The sequence below is a fragment of the Pocillopora damicornis genome, chromosome 6 (genome assembly GCF_964200805.1).
Source record: "Pocillopora damicornis chromosome 6, jaPocDami1.2, whole genome shotgun sequence".
In the NCBI taxonomy this organism is placed as follows: Eukaryota; Metazoa; Cnidaria; class Anthozoa; order Scleractinia; family Pocilloporidae; genus Pocillopora; species Pocillopora damicornis.
The window spans coordinates 920009-939264 of record NC_142675.1 but is presented as its reverse complement, the minus strand read 5'-3'; the positions used below and the strand labels follow the sequence as shown (position 1 = coordinate 939264).

The 19256-nt window shown below is 37.5% G+C and overlaps 2 protein-coding genes across 4 annotated transcripts in view; one reads left to right on the top strand and one right to left on the bottom strand.

Annotated features, from left to right (window-relative positions):
- Positions 1-507: 507 nt before the first annotated feature.
- Positions 508-5874, bottom strand: LOC113686236 (flavin-containing monooxygenase 5). 2 transcript variants are annotated; one of them, XM_027203832.2, is made up of 3 exons: positions 5736-5874; positions 3966-4153; positions 508-2617 (listed from the first exon to the last, which is right to left on the bottom strand). In XM_027203832.2, exons 2-3 carry the CDS (start codon positions 4142-4144, stop codon positions 1240-1242), a joined length of 1557 nt encoding a protein of 518 aa, XP_027059633.2. In that variant the 5' UTR covers positions 4145-4153; positions 5736-5874; the 3' UTR covers positions 508-1239. The 2 variants fall into 2 exon arrangements, with proteins under 2 accessions (XP_027059633.2, XP_089065614.1); XM_089209488.1 differs by lacking the exon at positions 3966-4153 and having other exon boundaries at positions 5736-5843.
- A 32-nt stretch (positions 5875-5906) lies between these two features.
- The window catches only part of LOC113686295 (DNA polymerase alpha catalytic subunit-like), a 34408-nt gene continuing 21058 nt past the window's right edge, over positions 5907-19256 (top strand). Inside the window, exons 1-31 of one of the 2 annotated variants that reach the window (XM_089209482.1) lie at positions 5907-5992; positions 6073-6148; positions 6248-6284; positions 7245-7341; positions 7653-7721; positions 7830-7864; positions 9578-9658; positions 10187-10246; positions 10916-10968; positions 11075-11123; positions 11311-11521; positions 11922-12040; positions 12337-12386; positions 12549-12615; positions 12770-12824; positions 12948-13007; positions 13090-13144; positions 13622-13679; positions 14100-14159; positions 14304-14357; positions 14476-14550; positions 15250-15323; positions 15709-15773; positions 15925-15962; positions 16212-16274; positions 16679-16735; positions 16931-17015; positions 17684-17745; positions 17960-18049; positions 18419-18478; positions 18983-19039. In XM_089209482.1, the coding sequence (XP_089065608.1) occupies positions 5944-5992; positions 6073-6148; positions 6248-6284; positions 7245-7341; positions 7653-7721; positions 7830-7864; positions 9578-9658; positions 10187-10246; positions 10916-10968; positions 11075-11123; positions 11311-11521; positions 11922-12040; positions 12337-12386; positions 12549-12615; positions 12770-12824; positions 12948-13007; positions 13090-13144; positions 13622-13679; positions 14100-14159; positions 14304-14357; positions 14476-14550; positions 15250-15323; positions 15709-15773; positions 15925-15962; positions 16212-16274; positions 16679-16735; positions 16931-17015; positions 17684-17745; positions 17960-18049; positions 18419-18478; positions 18983-19039 (2121 nt within the window). In that variant the 5' untranslated portion in view covers positions 5907-5943. Of the gene's footprint in view, positions 5993-6069; positions 6149-6247; positions 6285-7244; positions 7342-7652; positions 7722-7829; positions 7865-9577; positions 9659-10186; positions 10247-10915; positions 10969-11074; positions 11124-11310; positions 11522-11921; positions 12041-12336; positions 12387-12548; positions 12616-12769; positions 12825-12947; positions 13008-13089; positions 13145-13621; positions 13680-14099; positions 14160-14303; positions 14358-14475; positions 14551-15249; positions 15324-15708; positions 15774-15924; positions 15963-16211; positions 16275-16678; positions 16736-16930; positions 17016-17683; positions 17746-17959; positions 18050-18418; positions 18479-18982; positions 19040-19256 lie in introns of both variants that reach the window. The other variant, XM_089209481.1, reaches the window with a different exon arrangement.

The window sequence follows — 19256 nt, the reverse complement described above, 5'->3', positions numbered from 1 at the left end:
GTCGTAAAGATTTAATTTCTTTATTTAAGGGAAATTTGACGCAGTACACTAGATCTCTCAAAAGATTATGTGCTTTTCCTAGATATCAGTCGCTTATAATCCTTTTTAGCACCTGTTAGCGGCATGACGAGCTTTGCCGGGCGGAAAAGGCCTAACTCTTATTTAGAGGTCACAAGAAGATGAATTGTTTATAACGCGGAATATACATTTTCTCGCGTCCATTATCGATATCCTCATTCCCCGTTTTGGTAACTTCCTGAAACGGAATGTGTTTCTGGTACTTGCCCAAAAATTAAGCGTAGGAGCGAATATCAGGCCGTTGAAGCTACTGCATTTCGTTCATTCCATTTGCGGATCAGTCCTTGTTTCCTGAGATGGAAAATTTCCAGGAAAACCCGACGAAGCTGCCTGCTTCGCCAGCAGTAAATTACAGAGTTAACAAGGGAAGCTAACAAAACCACACACATTTCAATATACTGAGACTGCTCAAAAAATACTTCTCCATGATCATGGGTTCAAAAACAGTAGTTCGTTTACTCACAATAGATTTCCTTAATTTCTAAATTAAGTGTTACAAATGATTTATCGTCAATTATTTCAATAAACTGAGACTGCTCATAAAGAACTTCTCTATGTTAAGGAATTAAAAAACAGTCGATCATTTTCTCGCAATATATTTGTTATTATTAAGAAAACTTAAGCGCGGACAACTGTCAAGTCGTAAATGTTGAGCAAAAATCATTTTTCCGGCTTCGAATCGAAACTAAAGCACTCAATTACTCCTCGTCCGATTCTAACTTTAATGTCTCTGGAACATCACGAGTATAATTTGACATTTCCCCATTGTGTAATCCAATATTTTAATAACGTTGTTCGGTTTAGTTTACTATTCCCGTTGGTAAGCTTCTTTATTTTCGCAATTGGCTCAATTCCCGGTTGTTCATTTTCTTGTTACGAGTTTCACTTCAAGAAAAAAAAGGAAAACCAACGAAAGCAAGAGTGCAAATACTATCGCAGTTAACCCTTTTTCCCCCAAGAGTGACTAACATCTAATTTCTCCTTACAAAATCACCCCTGAATCACACATTTAGGTCACGAGAGTAAAGGACATGATCACCACCTAAAGAAGCTCCTGATCATTAAACGAATTCTCCTCTTCAGCACCTTGGGGAATGTATAGAGAACAGTATGGAGAATATACATACTGATATTAAGGGTGTAAAGAGTTAATTTTCTGAATTAGCAAAATTTAAGAAGCATAAAAGTTACAATGATTGTTATCAACACCAGCAGAGTGATGGTCCCATAATGCATTAGGGGAGTGATGGGAACAGAACGCACAACTTCTTTAGCCTTGCTCCACTTGTGCGGGCCTTGTAGTCGCCATTGCGCTGCTCCACAAGAACCTACGATTAAATTCCAAGCCAAGGATGGGTGTCTCCACAACTGCGGCTTTGCACCGAAATAAGACGCAATCTCATCAATGTAAGGAATGGGGTCTTGTTGAATGGTGTGCCTTGCTGAGGCATAGTAAGTGCTCTTACTTCTCTGCTGGTCTTGTTTCATGTTGTGGAACATTTTCTCTGCCGATGGAAGTTTGGTTTTTCCTTTGCACAGCTCTGAAAACCATCGAGCTTGGATTTCAGAAACTGACAGTAAACCACCAGAAGCTGGCTGCGTGAAACCTATGAAAGCCAACGAAGCTCCAATTTCTGGAGCGAAAACATTTTTGAAAAGCTTAATTCTGTTACTGCTCTCCTCTAAAACTTGATCTTTAATTTTGTTATCTAAAAATGGCAAATAAATATGATACCCAGTGCAACAGACTATTACATCTGATGCTGTTTTAGTTCCATCAGTAAAAACAACATCATTTCTTTCTAATGCTGCAATATTAGGCTTAACTTCAATGTTCCTTCGCTGGATGTGATGAATCAACGTTGGGCTCACGATGGGCTGGGTTTGACGAGCTTTCATTTTGGGGTTTAAATTCCAGCGCCAAGGGCTTCCCACTACACTTTGAATGATCAACTGAAAGACAAAATTTGACAAGCTCCATGGAAGCCAGAAGAAAAGACGACACGCGTAATGATCAGTAGGGTAGCCATGAACGTAGTTGGGTACTACCCAAGCACCAGATCTTGTGGAAATACAGACGGGTTTTTTCCTTCCCAATTCTGCTACATTTACTGCAACATCTACAGCACTATTACCAATACCTACAACCACAACTTTCTTTTCCATGAGCTCATTACTGATTGCATCTTTATAGTCTATACTATGCAGAATTTGGCCACTGAATCTTTCCTGACCATCAAAATGAGGAATGTTTGGTTTGGCATGATGCCCAGTTGCTATGGCAACAAACTTAACAAATGTTTCCTTGTAACCGCCTTGATGCGTTCCTGCATCGTCAACTTTCACCGATTTTATTTTCCATCCTTCAGGGAGTTGTTCAATTAGAACCACCTTGGTTTTGAAACTGATGTGATCTCGGATACCAAAATGTTCAGCATAGCTGTTGATATATTCTGCCATGTGAGAGTGATGAGGATAATCAGGAATGTCGTCAGGAAATGGGAAGTCAGAGAAGCAGTAGTTGTGTTTTGAGACATTTCTGTAAAACAAAAATTCTGAGTTGAGAATTTAGTGAATCATGCAAGTAAGAGATATGCCAGTAATCAAACTTTTAACTGAAGGGGTGCACAGAAATAAATGACCCAAGTCACTTAACCCTTTAGCTCCCAAGATCTGATCGTTAATTCTCCCCTCTAGCTGCTACACATTTCCTTATAAATTAGTTACAAGAATTTGGTGTTTGATCATGACAACAACTTCTCCCTGATGAGTTTGTGTATTCTCATCACCTGTTTGTTGAATAATACATGGTAATATTGGGAGAAGTTACATATTAATCACTTCTGGGTGTTAGAGGGTTAAGATAGACTGCTGGATTCTCCTTCTAAACTGGTTTGTAATCCCTTATGAAACAGAAAGAGAATTAGATGGTGCATCTTAAGTCAGTTAACCCTTTAACTCCCAAGATCTGATTGTTAATTCATCCCTCTATCTGCTATACATTTTCTTGTACATCAGTAGCAAGAATTTGGTTTTAGATCAAGATAGCAACTTTGAGCATTCTCATTGCCTGTTTGCTGGATAAGGAATGGATATCATACAAAGAAGTTACAGGTGAATCACTTCTGGGGGTGAAAGAGTCAAGGCTTTTTTTCTGCAGACCCCCGCTATCTAGTAGAGAAAATAATCTGGATTTGGATAGTTTCACTTCATTCAGTGAGTTAAGAAAATTTGTGCAACCTTCTTGACCAATCAGAAGCAAACTGAAGCCCACTGCCATTTGGTCACTTGCAGGGGTGGAGAGGGAGAGGGAGGGTTTGTCAACCAAATTAAAAAATAATCATTTTTCAGACATTGACATTGTTATTATCTTCAAAGATAAGTACTCTCACTAACTGAGTTTGAGGTTGATACTATAGGTGATGGTCAAGTTTTTCTGCATGGATTTATGGCTTAAGAGCAAAGTATGCAGGCCATAAGTTTCAATACAATTAGTAAACGTCAATTGAGTGCGCTGTAAAGTGAAATATGGCCCAGTTAAGAGATACAATAAATAAGAGAAAAATACATGAGTGCATGAAGATACGGAAATTCTCTGCTCATGTTTAACTCGATATCTCCCAAATGACACATTAAGAGGAACTATGGAAGAGAAATTACATTTCTTCAAGCAACCATGTATTCTTTTGTTTATAACATAAACACCATAGGCCTTTACCAAAAAGAGAAGTTGACTTCATCAATAAATGAACTGGCACAAAAGGTGAGTTATGTGTTAGCAGCTTATTGTGGTTTTACATGTGTGCAGTAATAGCATTTCTCAGGAACAGAAATCCTTATAAAACACTGCAGTTCATAAAATAAATCATGTTATTTTTCCAACATACATATGTGTGAATCGCATTACTCCATATCCATGCTCTGTGAAGTGCCACAGACCTCCAATATGGTCAGTCTGTTCAAAAACAATGATCTTGAACTTGTCATCCAACAGGCATTTTGCTGTAGCTATCCCAGAAATCCCTGCACCAATGACTGCAACATCATAGCCTGAATGACAGCTCATTTTTCTATCCTTAAAAGTTACATAAAAATGCAGTGTTTAATTGATTAATGACTAAAAGTGATCAGGGAAGAAAAATAGGTTCACTGTATTTCCTCCAAGAAGATACATGAAAAAATTACTCAGTTCTGATTGGTTAGGACAAATGCAGTTTTCAGGTAATTCAATGTAGAAGAGGGTTAATTCAGTGCAAAGAAGTAACAAACCAGACTGAACTGTTTGGCCAGACTTTGAACTTTTCTTCATCTTTAAGATGTGAAAGTATCATTGTATATTATTGTTTTGATTGTAAGCAGTTGTTTTGACTGAATGCTCAACTTCACTTGCAGGGTTTGAATAAATCATTTTTGTGCTTGATGCGCACACTTTGCTTCTGCATAATTATGATAAGCTATCTTGTATTTTTCATGTATATTATTAATACGTAATTACACGATTTTTCCTGTGCAATTTTGAATAAATAGACACTTGTAAATTTTTGCAAAGACCACTCACCCTATGGACTTGTGGAATTTAATAGTCTTTGAAAAAATTTACTCATGTGACTACCAATAAAAACATGAGCCCAAACTTTAATAAGCACCTCCCCTGAATAAGCATCCATCCCCTTAAACAAGATAATTTTGGTATTGTCAACAGAGTTGATAATTAATGTAATGTAATTAATGTAAATTGGCCAGCATGAAGAGTTTCAAAGGTGACAGTTCGAGTGTTTGCCCTTCATCACAGTGAAGCATTAGCCTTTTGTCTTTGGTTCTGACAAATGGCTAATGCTTTAACATTAGCTTTGAAACACTTTATGGTGGTCAATTCAAATTACCAACCTAGCTGATAAAAACAAAATTGTCTTGTTGAAGGGGTTCGGTACTTATTCATAATATTGAACGAGTGCCCCTCTAGACAAGCACCCACCTCCCTCCCCTCCTAGGGATACAAGAAAAACTTGTTTCTATTTGTCCTGTTATTTTTAAATTTTTAAGCTTCAACTACAAGCACCGGAGAATCATAAGCACCCCCTTGATTCCTTCCATTGAGTGTCCCTCCTTTGAGCCGAAATTTTAAATAAGTGCCTAGGTGCTCATTCCAGGAAGTATGGAGTAAGCACCCATACTATTTCAATTTCACATGCATCATATTAGGAGATGGGATACTGCCAATTTCGCAAACACTGATCGTGAAGACTCTCAAAAAATGAACACCAGCTTCATCAGATATTAAACTTTAAAACAAAGGACGATAAAGAATAATTTTGGATATAGAATACACATGAATGTCTGATTGAGTACTTTCTCATAGAAAGCATGAATGAGTTTAAGTTTTAGTGGCCCTGCCCTCGTACTCTCCTTTGGTAATACATGGGAAATAGAACCTGTATCTCAGAAATGACTACGAAGGTCTTTCTGTAAATTTGTCCCCACTGGATCAATAGTCGTAATCGATCGTAACGACTATGGAAACTAAGCCAATTTTGTCATTCACGACTCAGCTGAGAGCGAAACTCAATCGAGTCGAACTGTTGGTTGGCTATGGAAGGTCCTGATAATCTAACTAATTGGGGCAATCAGAACGATTCGGACGATCGAAAAACCCTCACCTTATGCGTGGGCGAAAGCCAAATGCACTAAATCGACGTTCAAACAGATAAAGAGGAGATGGACCGCAAAGAAACTGTGATCACCTATCTTTGAGACTCGTGACCAACTTTCCCTACCCTACTTGGTACAAATTTGACGCACCCTCACCGTATTTGGAAGTCATCAATCCATCTTAAAACTTTCGCGCCATTTACAAGCTATTTCAAGATGGCGCCAACTTCAACTGGAGAAAGCACCACAACCACAAACCAAGATGGTAAAGTTCTACCGTATATATTTATCTATTTTTGGTCTGGCAACATTAATTATTCACATTTCTGTCACTTGATTTAGCAGATTCTCAATCGACAAGGAGATCTACTCGAACTGTCAAGCGCAATGCTGGAAAAACCTCGGCGCTTGATAAAATAAGGTGAGAGATTTTGCGATCAAAATTATTCTCATGTTTACTGGTTTTTGCCATTTGTCTCTGGTGCAAAATGTAACAACTTTATTCTGAATTCTTCACCAGAAAATTTCGTGAGACTGGAGAGAGATCAACGTTTGAGGTACAGAGTTAACTGCACGTATAGTCCGGCCATGTAATGATCGATAATTCTAATCAGTTGTTGATTTCTTTCATCGATGTTGTACGTTTCTACGGTTTATCGTGATTTTGAACTAGCTATAAAATACAGGCCATTGAGATATTTGACATCGTTTTCTCTGATTTGATCGAAGACTGGATCGGATGAAAGCTGGGAGACCGTCAATTTATATTTCGTCTTGAAAATAATTGATAAAATTTCCGCACAGCCCCATACTACACAATGTATTCAGTTCTTGAATAGAGAAAACAATGACAAAAACAATACATTTCCATTGGGAAAACAGATTTGTTTTACAATAGTATGGGGCTGTGTGGAAACTTAACCAAGATCTGATTGTTAATTCTCTCTTCTAGCTGCTATACATTTCTTTGTAAAGTTGTGACAAGAATTTAGTGTTAGATCAAGATAACAATTTCTACCTTCTAAGTTTGAGCATTTTCATCACCTGTTTGCTGGCCAATGTATGGATATTTTAGGGAAAATTACTTCTTAATCACCTCTGGGAGTTTAAGAGTTAAATGGCAAACTTTCTTGGATATTTATAGGTTTTTCTAAATGGAGACATAGTAACAGAAAAAGAGGAGCTAAAATCCTTGTGGCCGCCATATTGGTGCCGCTGACCCAATCCCAACCCAACTTTTAACTGTTTAACTTTTAACTTTTAACCCAAGGGTTAAGAGGACTTCCCTCTCCCTCCCCTCTCATCCTATCCTCCAAGGAATGATATATTTAAAAAGAAAACTTCCAAACTTTTCTATATATTTCTTTGGATTAAGGTCACAAGAAATATTGTGGCTAATTTCCTTTTCTGTGACTATCTGTGTAATTTTAACATAAACCATTGTCTTAGAGAAGACTATACTGCTGTGGATTTAATACATGCTTTTCCAGAATTGAGTCTCATATTTTCCTCACTAGGTTGGAAACCTTGATGATGTTTATCAGGTAGTGAATGAAGATGAATACTCTGACATTGTTAGAAAACGACAGGAGGATGACTGGGTGGTTGATGATGGTAAGAGCTGTGTCCATGATTGTGACGAATAGTTATCTTTCAGGGTTCTTCTCGAATTATAAGGTAAACACCAAACTTCAAGTAGGGTCATGCATTGCAAAACCTTTTAACAGACCAATTCATGTTTAAAAATTTTTTGGATCCCTCTGGCCAAAGACAAGGGTATAAAATAATCTTTTTTCTTTATCTCTGTTTCTTAAGACACCATTGCGAAGTAAATGCAATGGATCTTTATCATACACTATGACCAATGTCTTTTCTGCTCTGGGGTTGTCTGCGTATTTAATGGTTGAATGTGCTTTTGTTTTCAGATGGGACAGGATATGTGGATGATGGACGAGAAATATTTGATGATGATCTCGATGATGCGCCACCAACTGGTCAGTTGATAAATAATTAATAATTGGTCATTGATATTAAATATATTTTTAATTTGTTTATAATAACTTCCAGTAGTCATTTACTGAAAGCTGTTTCATTTTTTTCAGGAAAGAATGTCCCCAAATTCAAGCCAAAGAGGCCGGTATGGTGGAACTTGTTGATTTGTTGTTGTTAATATTTTTCTAATCCTATCAGGATGGGGTGGGAAAGGGGGCCAGTGAGGGGAGGGGAGGGGGGCACTTGGCTGTGTGATTCTCAGACCATCACAATCTGACCCTGGTCAACCCAAAATTTTTTCATTTTGTCACACTGTTCAAGACAGCCAATCAGGTACAGATTTTGGTGATTGCCCTCAGAAGCCACATTCAGCTTATTGAGACAGCCTGAATATTTCCAATTTTCATTGTGGTTTGGTCGGCTCAGGTTGTCGAGTGCTCAACTGCTGTGCAGAAGGTGAAGGTTTCACATCACAGACTGTACCAACACTCAGGGTCTTAAAATAACTATGGAGAATGTGCTGCCTTTTCTATGACATCTGGTTAATCATAACCATTACAATTTCCTCACTAATCATTCTGTAATTGTAATTGACAGTTGGCAGCAATAATGGGATAGTTGGCTGTAATTGGACACCTATAATTGGACAGTTGAAGCAGCCAATCATACAAAGTCCACTCAGCCAAATCCACCAATCACAGAATTAATCACAATAACCATAGCAATAGCCACTTATTATAAAACTGAGGAATTTCCAAAATGGATAAATTTCTTTTTCTTTAGGCATTGGTCTCTAAATGAAATTGTTGTTTTTGGGAATTATAACAGTTATGATTGATTGGTAACAGGACTTCTTGTTGTCCAATTCTGTCCGTAAATGTGCTCATGATTGACAAATTGGATTCCCATTTTGCAGTCATCCAATTTTGTTAATCACTTGTATGATTATAGATGGAATTGGACTCCACTCTGTCCTATTACCATTATTTATTACACCCATTTTGAAATCATTGATGGTCCCTGTAATCTGATTGGCTCTAATTGGTGCGATTTATTCACAAATTGCACCATTTTTTGCTTTAAATCGCATCTTTTCCCCAGCCAATGAGGAGGCTACACTAAAAAAAAACCAACCAATCAGACTTCAAGGCTTGTTTAAAGTAACCGATCATATTGCAGGAAGATGAAAGACATGGATTATCATGTGGCAAATTTTGCAACTTTTGTTTCCAAAACTCTTATTTTTTCCTCCCAAAAAATGGATGAATTTAATTTCAAACCAGCTCAGTATTGTATTAATAAAATATTTGAACTGACCAAGGCCTGTATTTGGGCGATTTCAAAATGAATGTAATAAAGTGGTAATTGAACCTCGTGTTGTGCAATTTTGGTCTGAAATCATACTTGTGATTTCAAATCGAACTCGCGCCGCGCGCTCGTTCAATTTTGGAATCACGCGTATGATTTCAGCCCAAATTGCACTCCACTCAGTTCAATTACCATTATTAATCATCCTAGTCTTCATGGATAGGGATGAGAAATCGTTTCTTTCTCCTGCATATTCTCTGTACTGGTTAGCAGGTGACATTACAGAACCACTCACTTTTCACAAAGAGTACAGAACCTAGCTCCTGGTTTCACAGTCTGGTATTGTTTCCCAAATTGGAGGCATCTGCAAATTTTTTTTAAAAGAATTGTGAACTGTGCAATGCAGTCTGGTCAAAGTACCCTGGAAAATATTTTAAAGTGCATTAGAACATTAGTAAGGGTTATGGGCTATAGAAATGCCTCATCATTATAATTGTGATATTGTTTGATAGTAACTCCAACAAGTTACTTTTTATCTGATTTTTTAAAGAATGTGAAAAAGCCAACAGTGAAACCAAAGACAATTAACAAGATGTTGCTGGCTGCAAGTGCCAAAGCAAAGAAAGTCAAGGTTAGTGTGGTAAACATAGTTTTTTTTGCCAATACCTTTGACCTTTGGTAGTAATATTAAACTGTGATTGTGTAATCTGGCTGTACTAGCAAGAGGAGTTGTTCTGGGAAGGACTTTTGTCAATAGTAGTGACTGAGGTTTTAACAACCTAAGCAGAAGTCATCATTGGAGTCAAGTGTTGAGTTGTTGTCACTGGAGTGGAATGTGTGTTTGTGTGAACTGATTAGTCAGGTTCGAGTGATGTTATTGGCTGTTAGACTGTTGTAGTGTAAGTCAGTCCTGATTGGTTAGATTTAATCCATTGGTAATATTCATTTATTTGTTTTGGTTCTTTTGTTATGTAAATGTCATAAATTTGTTGTTTGTATGGTGTTGGCAATTGTTGACATCTACTAACAGGAGTCTGCTCTAACTTAGTGAACCAGCTACTGTAATGAGATTAACTGTTGTTTAGATGGAGGGAATACCACACTGAGAATGGCATCCTTAAGCTCTAACTGTATAAATTTACGAACAACTATTTTGCAGAGCGAAGTAACATCCATTGGTGAAGATGATTTGTTGAATGATCTCCTCAAGGAAGTGGAAGTATGTATAAGAAATGGAAGCATGCCTGTTATGGTTTTCCAGCGTGTTGTATGCCTTTCATATTTCACGGACCCTTTTAACTCTTTAACTCCCATGAGTGACCAAGACATAATTTCTCCTTACATTATATCAATACAATATCCACCAGATAAGTGATGAGAATAAAGAAAAATATCAATTTGGGAATAATAAGTTGATCCAGTACTAAATTCTTTAAACTAACATTATAATAGTTGTATGGTTGACAGTAAGGAGAATTACAAATTTGATCTGGGAGTTAAAAAGTTAAGTGAGTGCTTCAGGGGGAAAGTGTAATTGTTGTTGAAGTTAAAAAAAAATTGAGTGAAAGTGAGGTTCACTTCTGACTCCAAGTTCTTCCTGTCCTTAATTGAACCCAGGTGGCTGATGCCAATCAGGCCTCCTTTGACAAAATGAATTTTTTTTTTTTTGTCGAGACCTTACTTATACATTCTTCTTCACTGCTAACCAGTTCCTCAGTGTGTAAGACTTTTGAAACAATGTTATCATTAATTGTTTAATATTTGATAAGTAGATTTTGAGCTGAAGATGTCTTTTGTGCAATAGTGGATTAGAGCAGTCAGTTGCAAATCATTTTGCACTAGTTGGGAAAGAAGATTTATTGTAAATGATCTTATTCTACATATCCAGCAACCAAGACCAGCTCCAGTGAAATATTCAAAGGGAACACCACAAGTTTTAAGGTATTTCTTGCTGTATTGAAATGCTTCTCTGAAAGATTCTTGCATTATTTCCTTGGCAGTCAGACTGATGATGTTAATGGTCTTTATGTTATTCATATCTATCTAGAACTCCAACATCAGCTTTGCCAACTGGTAGCACTCCAAGACGACTTCAGGTGTGACTTCTTGTTGTATTTAGCAAGGGAGAATTAAATGATAAGTCAGTATAAGATTCTTGATTACCAAGGACACAGACTGCCAGGAAAAATCCACTGGCCCAAGAATAAACACCTTTACCTGTGGGAGTGACTTAAGAGGAATTTCCTCTTTCAATATCATAATACTCTCTTTGATACTTAACAGCAATCATCTGGGCCACGGCAGAATATTTTTAAAGTTGAACCAAGATCACCACCCAAATCCAGCCATGCCAAAAATCTGCCAGCCAAGAGGAAAACTGTTGTTAAGGTTGAACCAACTGAGAGAGGGAAGGGGAGGTACAGTGGGATGGTCGGAGACCCATCGAGAGGAGAGAAGGATGAGAGTTGTGAGACAGCAATGGATATGGATTTAGGTAAGCATGGAAAAATTGTTGGTAATAGATGGTCACAAAAGATGTGTGACATTTAGCTTATCTTATGTCATGACTTATCACTAGTTCATATCCAGTGTGCAGAACAGGTTTAGTTTTGGCAAGGGAGTACTCAGTATTTTCTTAACAAAAATTATGGCTGCCATCATTGATTTTAATGGCAGTGGAAGGCTGGGGAGAGAAATAAATTTGTACCAAGGGGGTGGGGGAAGGGGAGGGAATAATACTGCTTTCCATTCCCCTGCCCATGCCCCCACCATCCACTCTGACTCCAAATCAAACATGGTCAGTCTGATAAACAATCACCAGCTTATAGTGTCAGCTCACCCTAATAAGATGCCTGCACCGCAGGCTAGTTGATATCTGATGATTGTTGTTCCAGATGATCCTATTATGGGTTGTGATGACTTTGGAGATGACGACCTCGGTGATGCAGAAGCAATCCAGGCATTAACAAATGTTGAGACAAATCCCGATGAAAAACCCACTACAAAAGTGAAGGTAGTACAAATACTGCAATAAGTGCCTCCTCCTTAACCCCCCCCTCCCTACTGAAGTTTCTAGTTACAACCCTCCCCCCTTTCCTGGAAAATTTATTTTCCTCCTCCCCCATCTCCGGATCATGTGTACTATAGGTGGCCTTGGTTGACATATAGGCCAACTATTGACCAATATATCGGTCGACTATTGGTCGGCTTGGCAGGTCCTACATTCAGAATATTCTGAACTATATGTAAAGGCTTCAAACAGTTTGAGCAAACCTTTTAAAAAAGGCACAAATTGCATTTTTATTGTAGGTTGAAACAATTGAGAAGAAGACTGACAGGAAATGTGCTCTCCCTCAAAAGTATGTAAAGTTATTTTAAGACCAGCCTTCTGGATAAAAATCACATGGCCATTTAAAAAAAAAAATTAGGCTTTCCTTATGATTCTTGAAATTTATCTTTTGTTTTTGATATTGTGGTATTTTTTATTTGGATTTTTTAAACATCATATTTCTTATTTCCAGATCAACAGAAATTTCTGGTGATTCAGCCTGGGAGACAATTCTAGAGAATGAAGAATCACATCAAGAGGTAATAGATACCAAATTTTTTTACAAAATTTTTTACAAAATTTGTATTCTATTTGATTCCCTATGCACAGCCATATTAGTGCCAACTATGGTAATAATAACAATTATTATCATTGGAAAGTAAATTTGAGTCTTTACTTTTGTTTTAACACCAGGTTCTGTCGGATGTCAATGTAGATTGCTCCTCTCTCCCTCTTCAGGAATTTGAGGGTAAGTGCATTTTCACAGTCTAGAATTAGACTGATTTGTTACCAACTCTTCCACTCTGCCATGATGAAACATTTCACTCTATAAAATCATGTAATTTATCTCATTTTGAACGTGCAATTTCAGGAGAAAAAGTCCTCAAGTTCTTCTGGTTTGATGCATATGAAGATAAATTTAAACTGCCAGGTAAATAGATACAGTGATTTCAATATCACCAAGTGAACTCTACGCTCTTTTCAGTTGCTCACAATTTAAATCATTCTCTCAGGTACTGTTTACTTGTTTGGAAAAGTCTGGATTGAATCTGCAAAAACTTATGTCAGGTGAGGTATCTAATTTTAACCATATTTATGGTTCATTCGCGATCTAAGAACCTGTTACACTGAATGCTCACAAGAGAGAAAACAAGGAAGTCAGAGCAAGAGAGAAATTAAATGCGTGGACAGAGAAAAAAGCTATATACATTTTTACATTGAGGCAAACTCCCATTTTTTTAACCCTTTCACTTCGAAGATCTTATTAGTAATTCTCCTTGCTGTCTGCTATACAGTTGTTATGATGAAAGTTTGGAGAATTTGGCATTAGGTCAACTAATTATCCCCTAATTGATATTTTCTTCTCATCAATTGTCTGCTTGACATTTTATTGATATTGTAAGAAGGAATTCTGTCTTGGTCACTCATGGGAGTTAGAGGTTGAAATGTAGTATTTGTTATTGGTATAGTCAATGTACTTGAAAGGAGCAAAAAGCATTAAAATTTTGTTTGTGTTCAATTCTAATTTTACTGTTATTGTTGCAGTTGTTCTGTGGCAGTCAAGAACATAGAGCGCCAGATCTTTATTCTTCCACGAGAAAAGGTTTGATAAAGAAGGCTTCTGCAGTGCATATTTAACAACTTCTCAATGAAGGCAAAGTGAAAATTCTTAAATAATCCCCCAGACTCAGCAATATTCACTGTGCCTTGGAAAATAATTGGTATAATAGCCTAGGTGCTCTCAAATTCTGCAGCAAATTCCTTTTGTTGTCAAAACCATTTATTGACAACTGTTTTGATTCCTTGTATTGAGATATCTTAATTGGCCACCTTTATGGTGGCCAATTTATGTTATCATCTCACTTGATAATACTAAATTACCCCTTTTCTACTCTCTCACCAATGTGACACCACAAATTCTTTAGAAACTTTCCCTCTTTATCCCTGTAAGGTGTACTGATTTCAGCAGCTTTCAATGTTTTATGTTTTGGGTATTAATCTGCTTCTTTTTTTAACCTAACAGAAACATGAAGTTGATGGCACTGTGACAAATGAAACAGTCAGTTTTATTGATGTGTATCAGGTAAAAGATAAGAGAGGAAATCATTGACTCTCTTTTTTTATTGCATCCTTTCAAAAGCAGTATGTAAAGTATTCAATTTCTTTTCTTTTGCATTTGTATTTTCCAGTGACTTAAAAGTAAGCTTCTATATTCTCTCTTTGCCAGGAATTCAATGAGAAGATTGCAACAAAACACAAAATTATGAAGTTCATCTCCAGGGTAAACTTAAATTTTGAATGGTGTATATTAGATGCTATAATCTGTTTAGATGCTAATGGTTGTATTTCAGATAGTTTAATTGTTTTTTCCTCAAAAGTGTTTCTATTTGTCTGTGTAGAAAGTTCAAAAAGCTTATGCCTTTGAAATCGAAGATGTCCCTGTCACATCTGAGTACCTGGAGGTCAGATATTCAGTAAGTCAGAAACTTGTTTACTGGTGTCATAAACTTCAAGCAACATTACCTCATTATGCAACTGTTAGTTACTAAGTTACTTAAATTTCAAAGAAAGGCTAGAAAGTTATCAATTAGATTAAGTAATTTGCTGATTGCTGGTACACTGGGTTAATTCAAAGTTAAACTCTAAGGTTACCATTCAATCTTAATTGTTTCACTCCCAGGAGAGAATGAAAAGGAATTTATCCCAAAAATATCACTATATTCTTGAGCAGAAGAGTAATGACAAGAAGGAAAAATATCCACTTAACCCTTTAACTCCCAAGATCTGATTGTTAATTCTCCCCTGTAGCTGCTGCACATTTCCTTTTAAATTAGTTAAGAGAATTTGGTGTTAGATCAAGATAACAACTTCTACATGATAAGTTTTAGTACTCTCATTACCTGTTTGTGAGATAGTGTAAGGATATTATAGGGAGAAGTTACCTCTAAATCACTTCTTAGAGTTTAAGGGTTAATGGATATTGTTTGATTTGATATCAAATTCTTAGCACTAAAATGATAGGGAATGTGTAGCTGGCAGTACAGAGAAATGAAACTTAAATATTTGAGCTAGCAGTGGAGACAACAGTATCAAATTTCTCTTCTGTGCAGAGAGTACAACCCTGTCTTAGAGAGAAGATTACCTAAAAATTGTCTTCATTTGGTTCTCAACAGGCAGATGGCCCTCAGCTACCATGTGACTTGTCTGGACAAACATTCAGTCATGTATTTGGTACTAATACTTCCAGGTAAGGTTCACTCTGGCATATACCTGGCTGATCTTAAGGGTGGGGTGTTTTTGGTGAAGGTAAGGGGGTGGGAAGACAGGGGGAGGGGGCAGGTGTGTAGAGGCTTAACCCTCCCCTCCAACACACACTTTGTCCAGTTAGTTTTAACCCCGAGGACAACATCATAGAGAGTGGAGCAGGTGTTACCTCGAATTTCTCAAATCAGAAATCAAAGTATTATATTGTAGGAAAATTTAAAAATTAGTCAGCCTTGCGGCAATGATTGATAACTTTGCAGTTTTTTCTCTTTGCGGATATTTCATGTGGTTGTTTAACTTGGCAGATAATTGTTTTTTTAAAGTGTTCTTTAAAGGAGATTTTAAAGTCAAGTTCATTTTTATTGCAGTCTTGAGCTCCTTTTACTGAACCGCAAGATGAAAGGACCGTGTTGGCTCAATGTCAAGTTACCTCGTGAGTACTTACAGTGATTAAAAACTAAACTCTCTTAGCTGATTCTCGTACATTTCTTTTATTGTCAGTTGTGAGAACTTTGCGATACCGCAGGACTATATTTGTAAGAATCTATTTTCCTGTTTTTTTTTTTTCTTTTTAATTTTTTTAGAGCTTCCTCAACAGCCGGTCAGCTGGTGCAAAGTAGAGGTTGGTATTCTCACTGATAGAGTGCTTGCAAAAAGTATCTAAGGCAGTTATCATGGTCATTATTGGCGCTTTCCTTGCCCGCGGGAAAATACGAAGCTTTCAGTAACGCGAGCCTGCGAAACGTCTGCAAACGGGTCTAGCACTGATGAGTCCCAGGCCCTTGGCAAACCTCTCCCAGCTTGTCTCAAATCTTCCCGCGGACGGAGAAACGCGCGTCCTGCAGCCGTAAATTATTTTTGGATCTTTTAGGCTGTGATCCCAAAACCGGACCTTCTTGAAGTAGCAAGTCAACAAGATCCTCCACCACCTATGGTAAGAACAAGGATAACGCAGAGTTTGTTTTTTTAAATGCCGATGTCAGGGTTTTCATCATGAAAAGTGGTTACAGGGAACTAGTGTAAAGGAACAGGGCTCAGTTATTCAAAGGAAGGATAACGCTGTCCAACGGATCAATGCGGATGTGAATAACAATACGCATTCCGCCATCCGGTGGATATAGATTTGTCCAAAGGATAGCATCATCCATCCTTTGAATAACCGCGGCCAGGCGAGTGTCCTCCACGTCTGAATTAGAAATAGCGGCTAAGCTATTGGAATTTAACCAGAGTATTTTCTGATCTTTTTTGCGTACTGAATGCGTTAAATTGTGTTGCAGTAGCTTTATAAGATGCTGTTGGCATGAAGAATTTTTATGCTGTTTTTCTCTCCTTCTGTAGGTTGTCATGAGCCTCAGTTTTCGGACAATGTTGAACACCAAGACTCACACACACGAGGTTAGCTTCATTAGTTCATTGAAATCTTGAAATAGCATTGAAATGGTCTTCCTTACAGTTGAGTCATTGTGTTTCAGTGATAGAACATCGGAGTGTGGCTCGATTCCTCATGCAGACTCAGAACTTTTTCTTTGTCCCACGGTCGTGATATGGCTTAAAACATCATTCTCTACGTTTTTTCATGTTTTGATTTAGATCTTAGCTGTGTCAGCTCTGGTACACCATGAAGTTTCATTAGACAAAGCTGCACCTAAACAGAAGTTTCAGTATCATTTCTGTGGTGAGTTGAGCAACCATACTTGCTTGTAACATTTAAGGATAACCTTGTTGAAAATGAAACGCCTGTGACTACTTTTTAAAATAGGCACAACTTCGATAACTCGTAGATAAGGAAAATAACTTGAAAAAGAAGCTGAAATTACGGAGTGAGGAAATTTTACGTGATATACATAAAGAGGTGAATTTATTTTGCAGAATAAGAGGTTAAATCCACAACCCGTTCAATTTTCACATCTATCAGATTAGGGTAACTTTTCGGGTCTACACGATTCAAGACGGCGTCATCAGATTTTTGACGCTTCCGTCCGATTTTGGGCGTCTTTGTCAGATTTTTGACGTCTCCGTCCGATTTTGGTCTTCTATGGTTCTGTCTCATGGTTCCATGCCAGGTTTTCACGATTTCTTTTCATCCTTTACACCCTAACATCAGTATGCATATTCTCCATACTGTTCTCTATACATGTCCTAATGTGCTGACAGGGAGGATTTGTTTAACAATCAAGAGGTTCTTCAGTTGATTATCATTTCCCAAATTCTCACAACCTTAATGTTTGATTCAGGGGTGATATTGAAAGGGGAAATTAGATGCTGGTCACTCTCGGGGATTAAAGGTTTAATGCATCATTCAGAAACAATCACATCTGTATATATTCTACTTTTCTGCTTTAGCTGTAAGTAAACCCAACGATCAGATGTATCCTTACGACTTCAGGGATGCTGTCAAAAAGAAGGTAACAATAAACACATGCAATAGGTTTGATTGTAAGACAGTAGATGTGGGGAATATTTTCTGTCGGGGGATGGTATAGTGTGGATGAACGTTTCCTTAGGGGGTCGTTCGGTAATTGGCAGGATTTCAGATGTATGTAAACACGACAAACAATCCGTTGGCAATTTGCACTGAATTCAGTAATTCTCTTTAATTTCTCTTCTTTATCTAATTAGCAAATAAACATGGAGATTACGACGTCAGAGAGGGCTCTTTTAGGACTGTTTATGGCCAAGATTCACAGAATTGACCCAGATGTAATTGTGGTATGCGACTTTTCCGTTTGAAGTATTTTCAGCGATGTTATACCAGCATGTAAAAAGGGAATGTATTACTGATATTATAGCTTGCAAGTTTCAGATTTTACTAGATATTCAGCTCTAGCGCACACAAATTCCAAATTCAAATGAATATGGTCGCACCCATTTGGAATTATCAATGTCAAAGTGACTTCAACAACTCAGAGTATTGACTGAATTTCAGCGAAATGTAACAGTGTAAGGTCAGAATGATGGCGTCTAAACTTATAACTTAATGCCTGTCGTTGCAGCTTGTCGTTTAGATTGAGGAAATGTCCTCATCACTAATTCTCCCCTAATATTTTCTGTTTCTTTTTTGTCTTTTTTTTTCTCAAGGGTCATGACATCTACGGGTTTGATCTTGATCTTCTGATGCATAGAATCAGTGCTTGTAAGGTGAATACTACAGCTTTGACAATCTGCTTCCGAACAATGCGTTAGCGAAAAAAATGATGATTCATCCCATAACTACCCTGGGGAAGAGCACTGCGTCTTATTTTTAGATAGTTGGATCTGCAAGCAGCCAAGTTGAAAGGAATTCTTTTTTCTTGTTGGGTCACAGAATCCATCTCGCTCGCGTCTGCCTATTGCCTCTGCAAAAGCCAAGCTCTGCTGCCACATTTCCAATTTCGTTCGTTTAGGTTGGCCAGATTTTGTTGTCTCTAATATCCTTGCGTATTATAGAAATATGCCCAAAAAAAGACTCAGTATCTTGTCATCTTGATCTCACGTTTGGTCAATAACGCATATATATATGGTTTATTTGCCTTATACAAAAGGCCAGAACAAAACTATCGTAGGAAATCTTTAGTTACGCCACGAGTTTAAACGTGATGTCTGAGTCGAATAAGATTTTTTAAAATTTAAACTGAATTCAGCTAATGTATGATTTTTCTCCAGATTCCCCATTGGTCTCGCCTTGGACGGCTGAAGAGAAGCATTATGCCGAAGCTTTCTGTAAGTGTCTGGTTCTCAACCTTATGTTCAGAGCGCACAAAAAACTACTAACTTTTCTCCTTTAAATTCAAGTGATTTTCGCACAGGTGGCGACCAAGGGATTGATGGTTGAATTAGTGGGTGTGGAATGGCAATAATTTGCTGTTGCTTAGCGGAAATCCCGACAAACTTCGTTTTGGGAAAGATCTCCAAAAGTCCTCGACAAATTTATTTATTG

What these genes read in the sequence shown, in the direction of transcription:
- LOC113686236 (XM_027203832.2), bottom strand. Translation starts at nt 4,144, where the DNA reads ATGAGCTGTCATTCAGGCTATGATGTTGCAGTCATTGGTGCAGGGATT. An exon ending in GTAATGCGATTCACACATAT is followed by an intron (nt 2,618 to 3,965) that starts GTATGTTGGAAA and finishes TTTGTTTTACAG; the next exon opens with AAATGTCTCAAAACACAACT.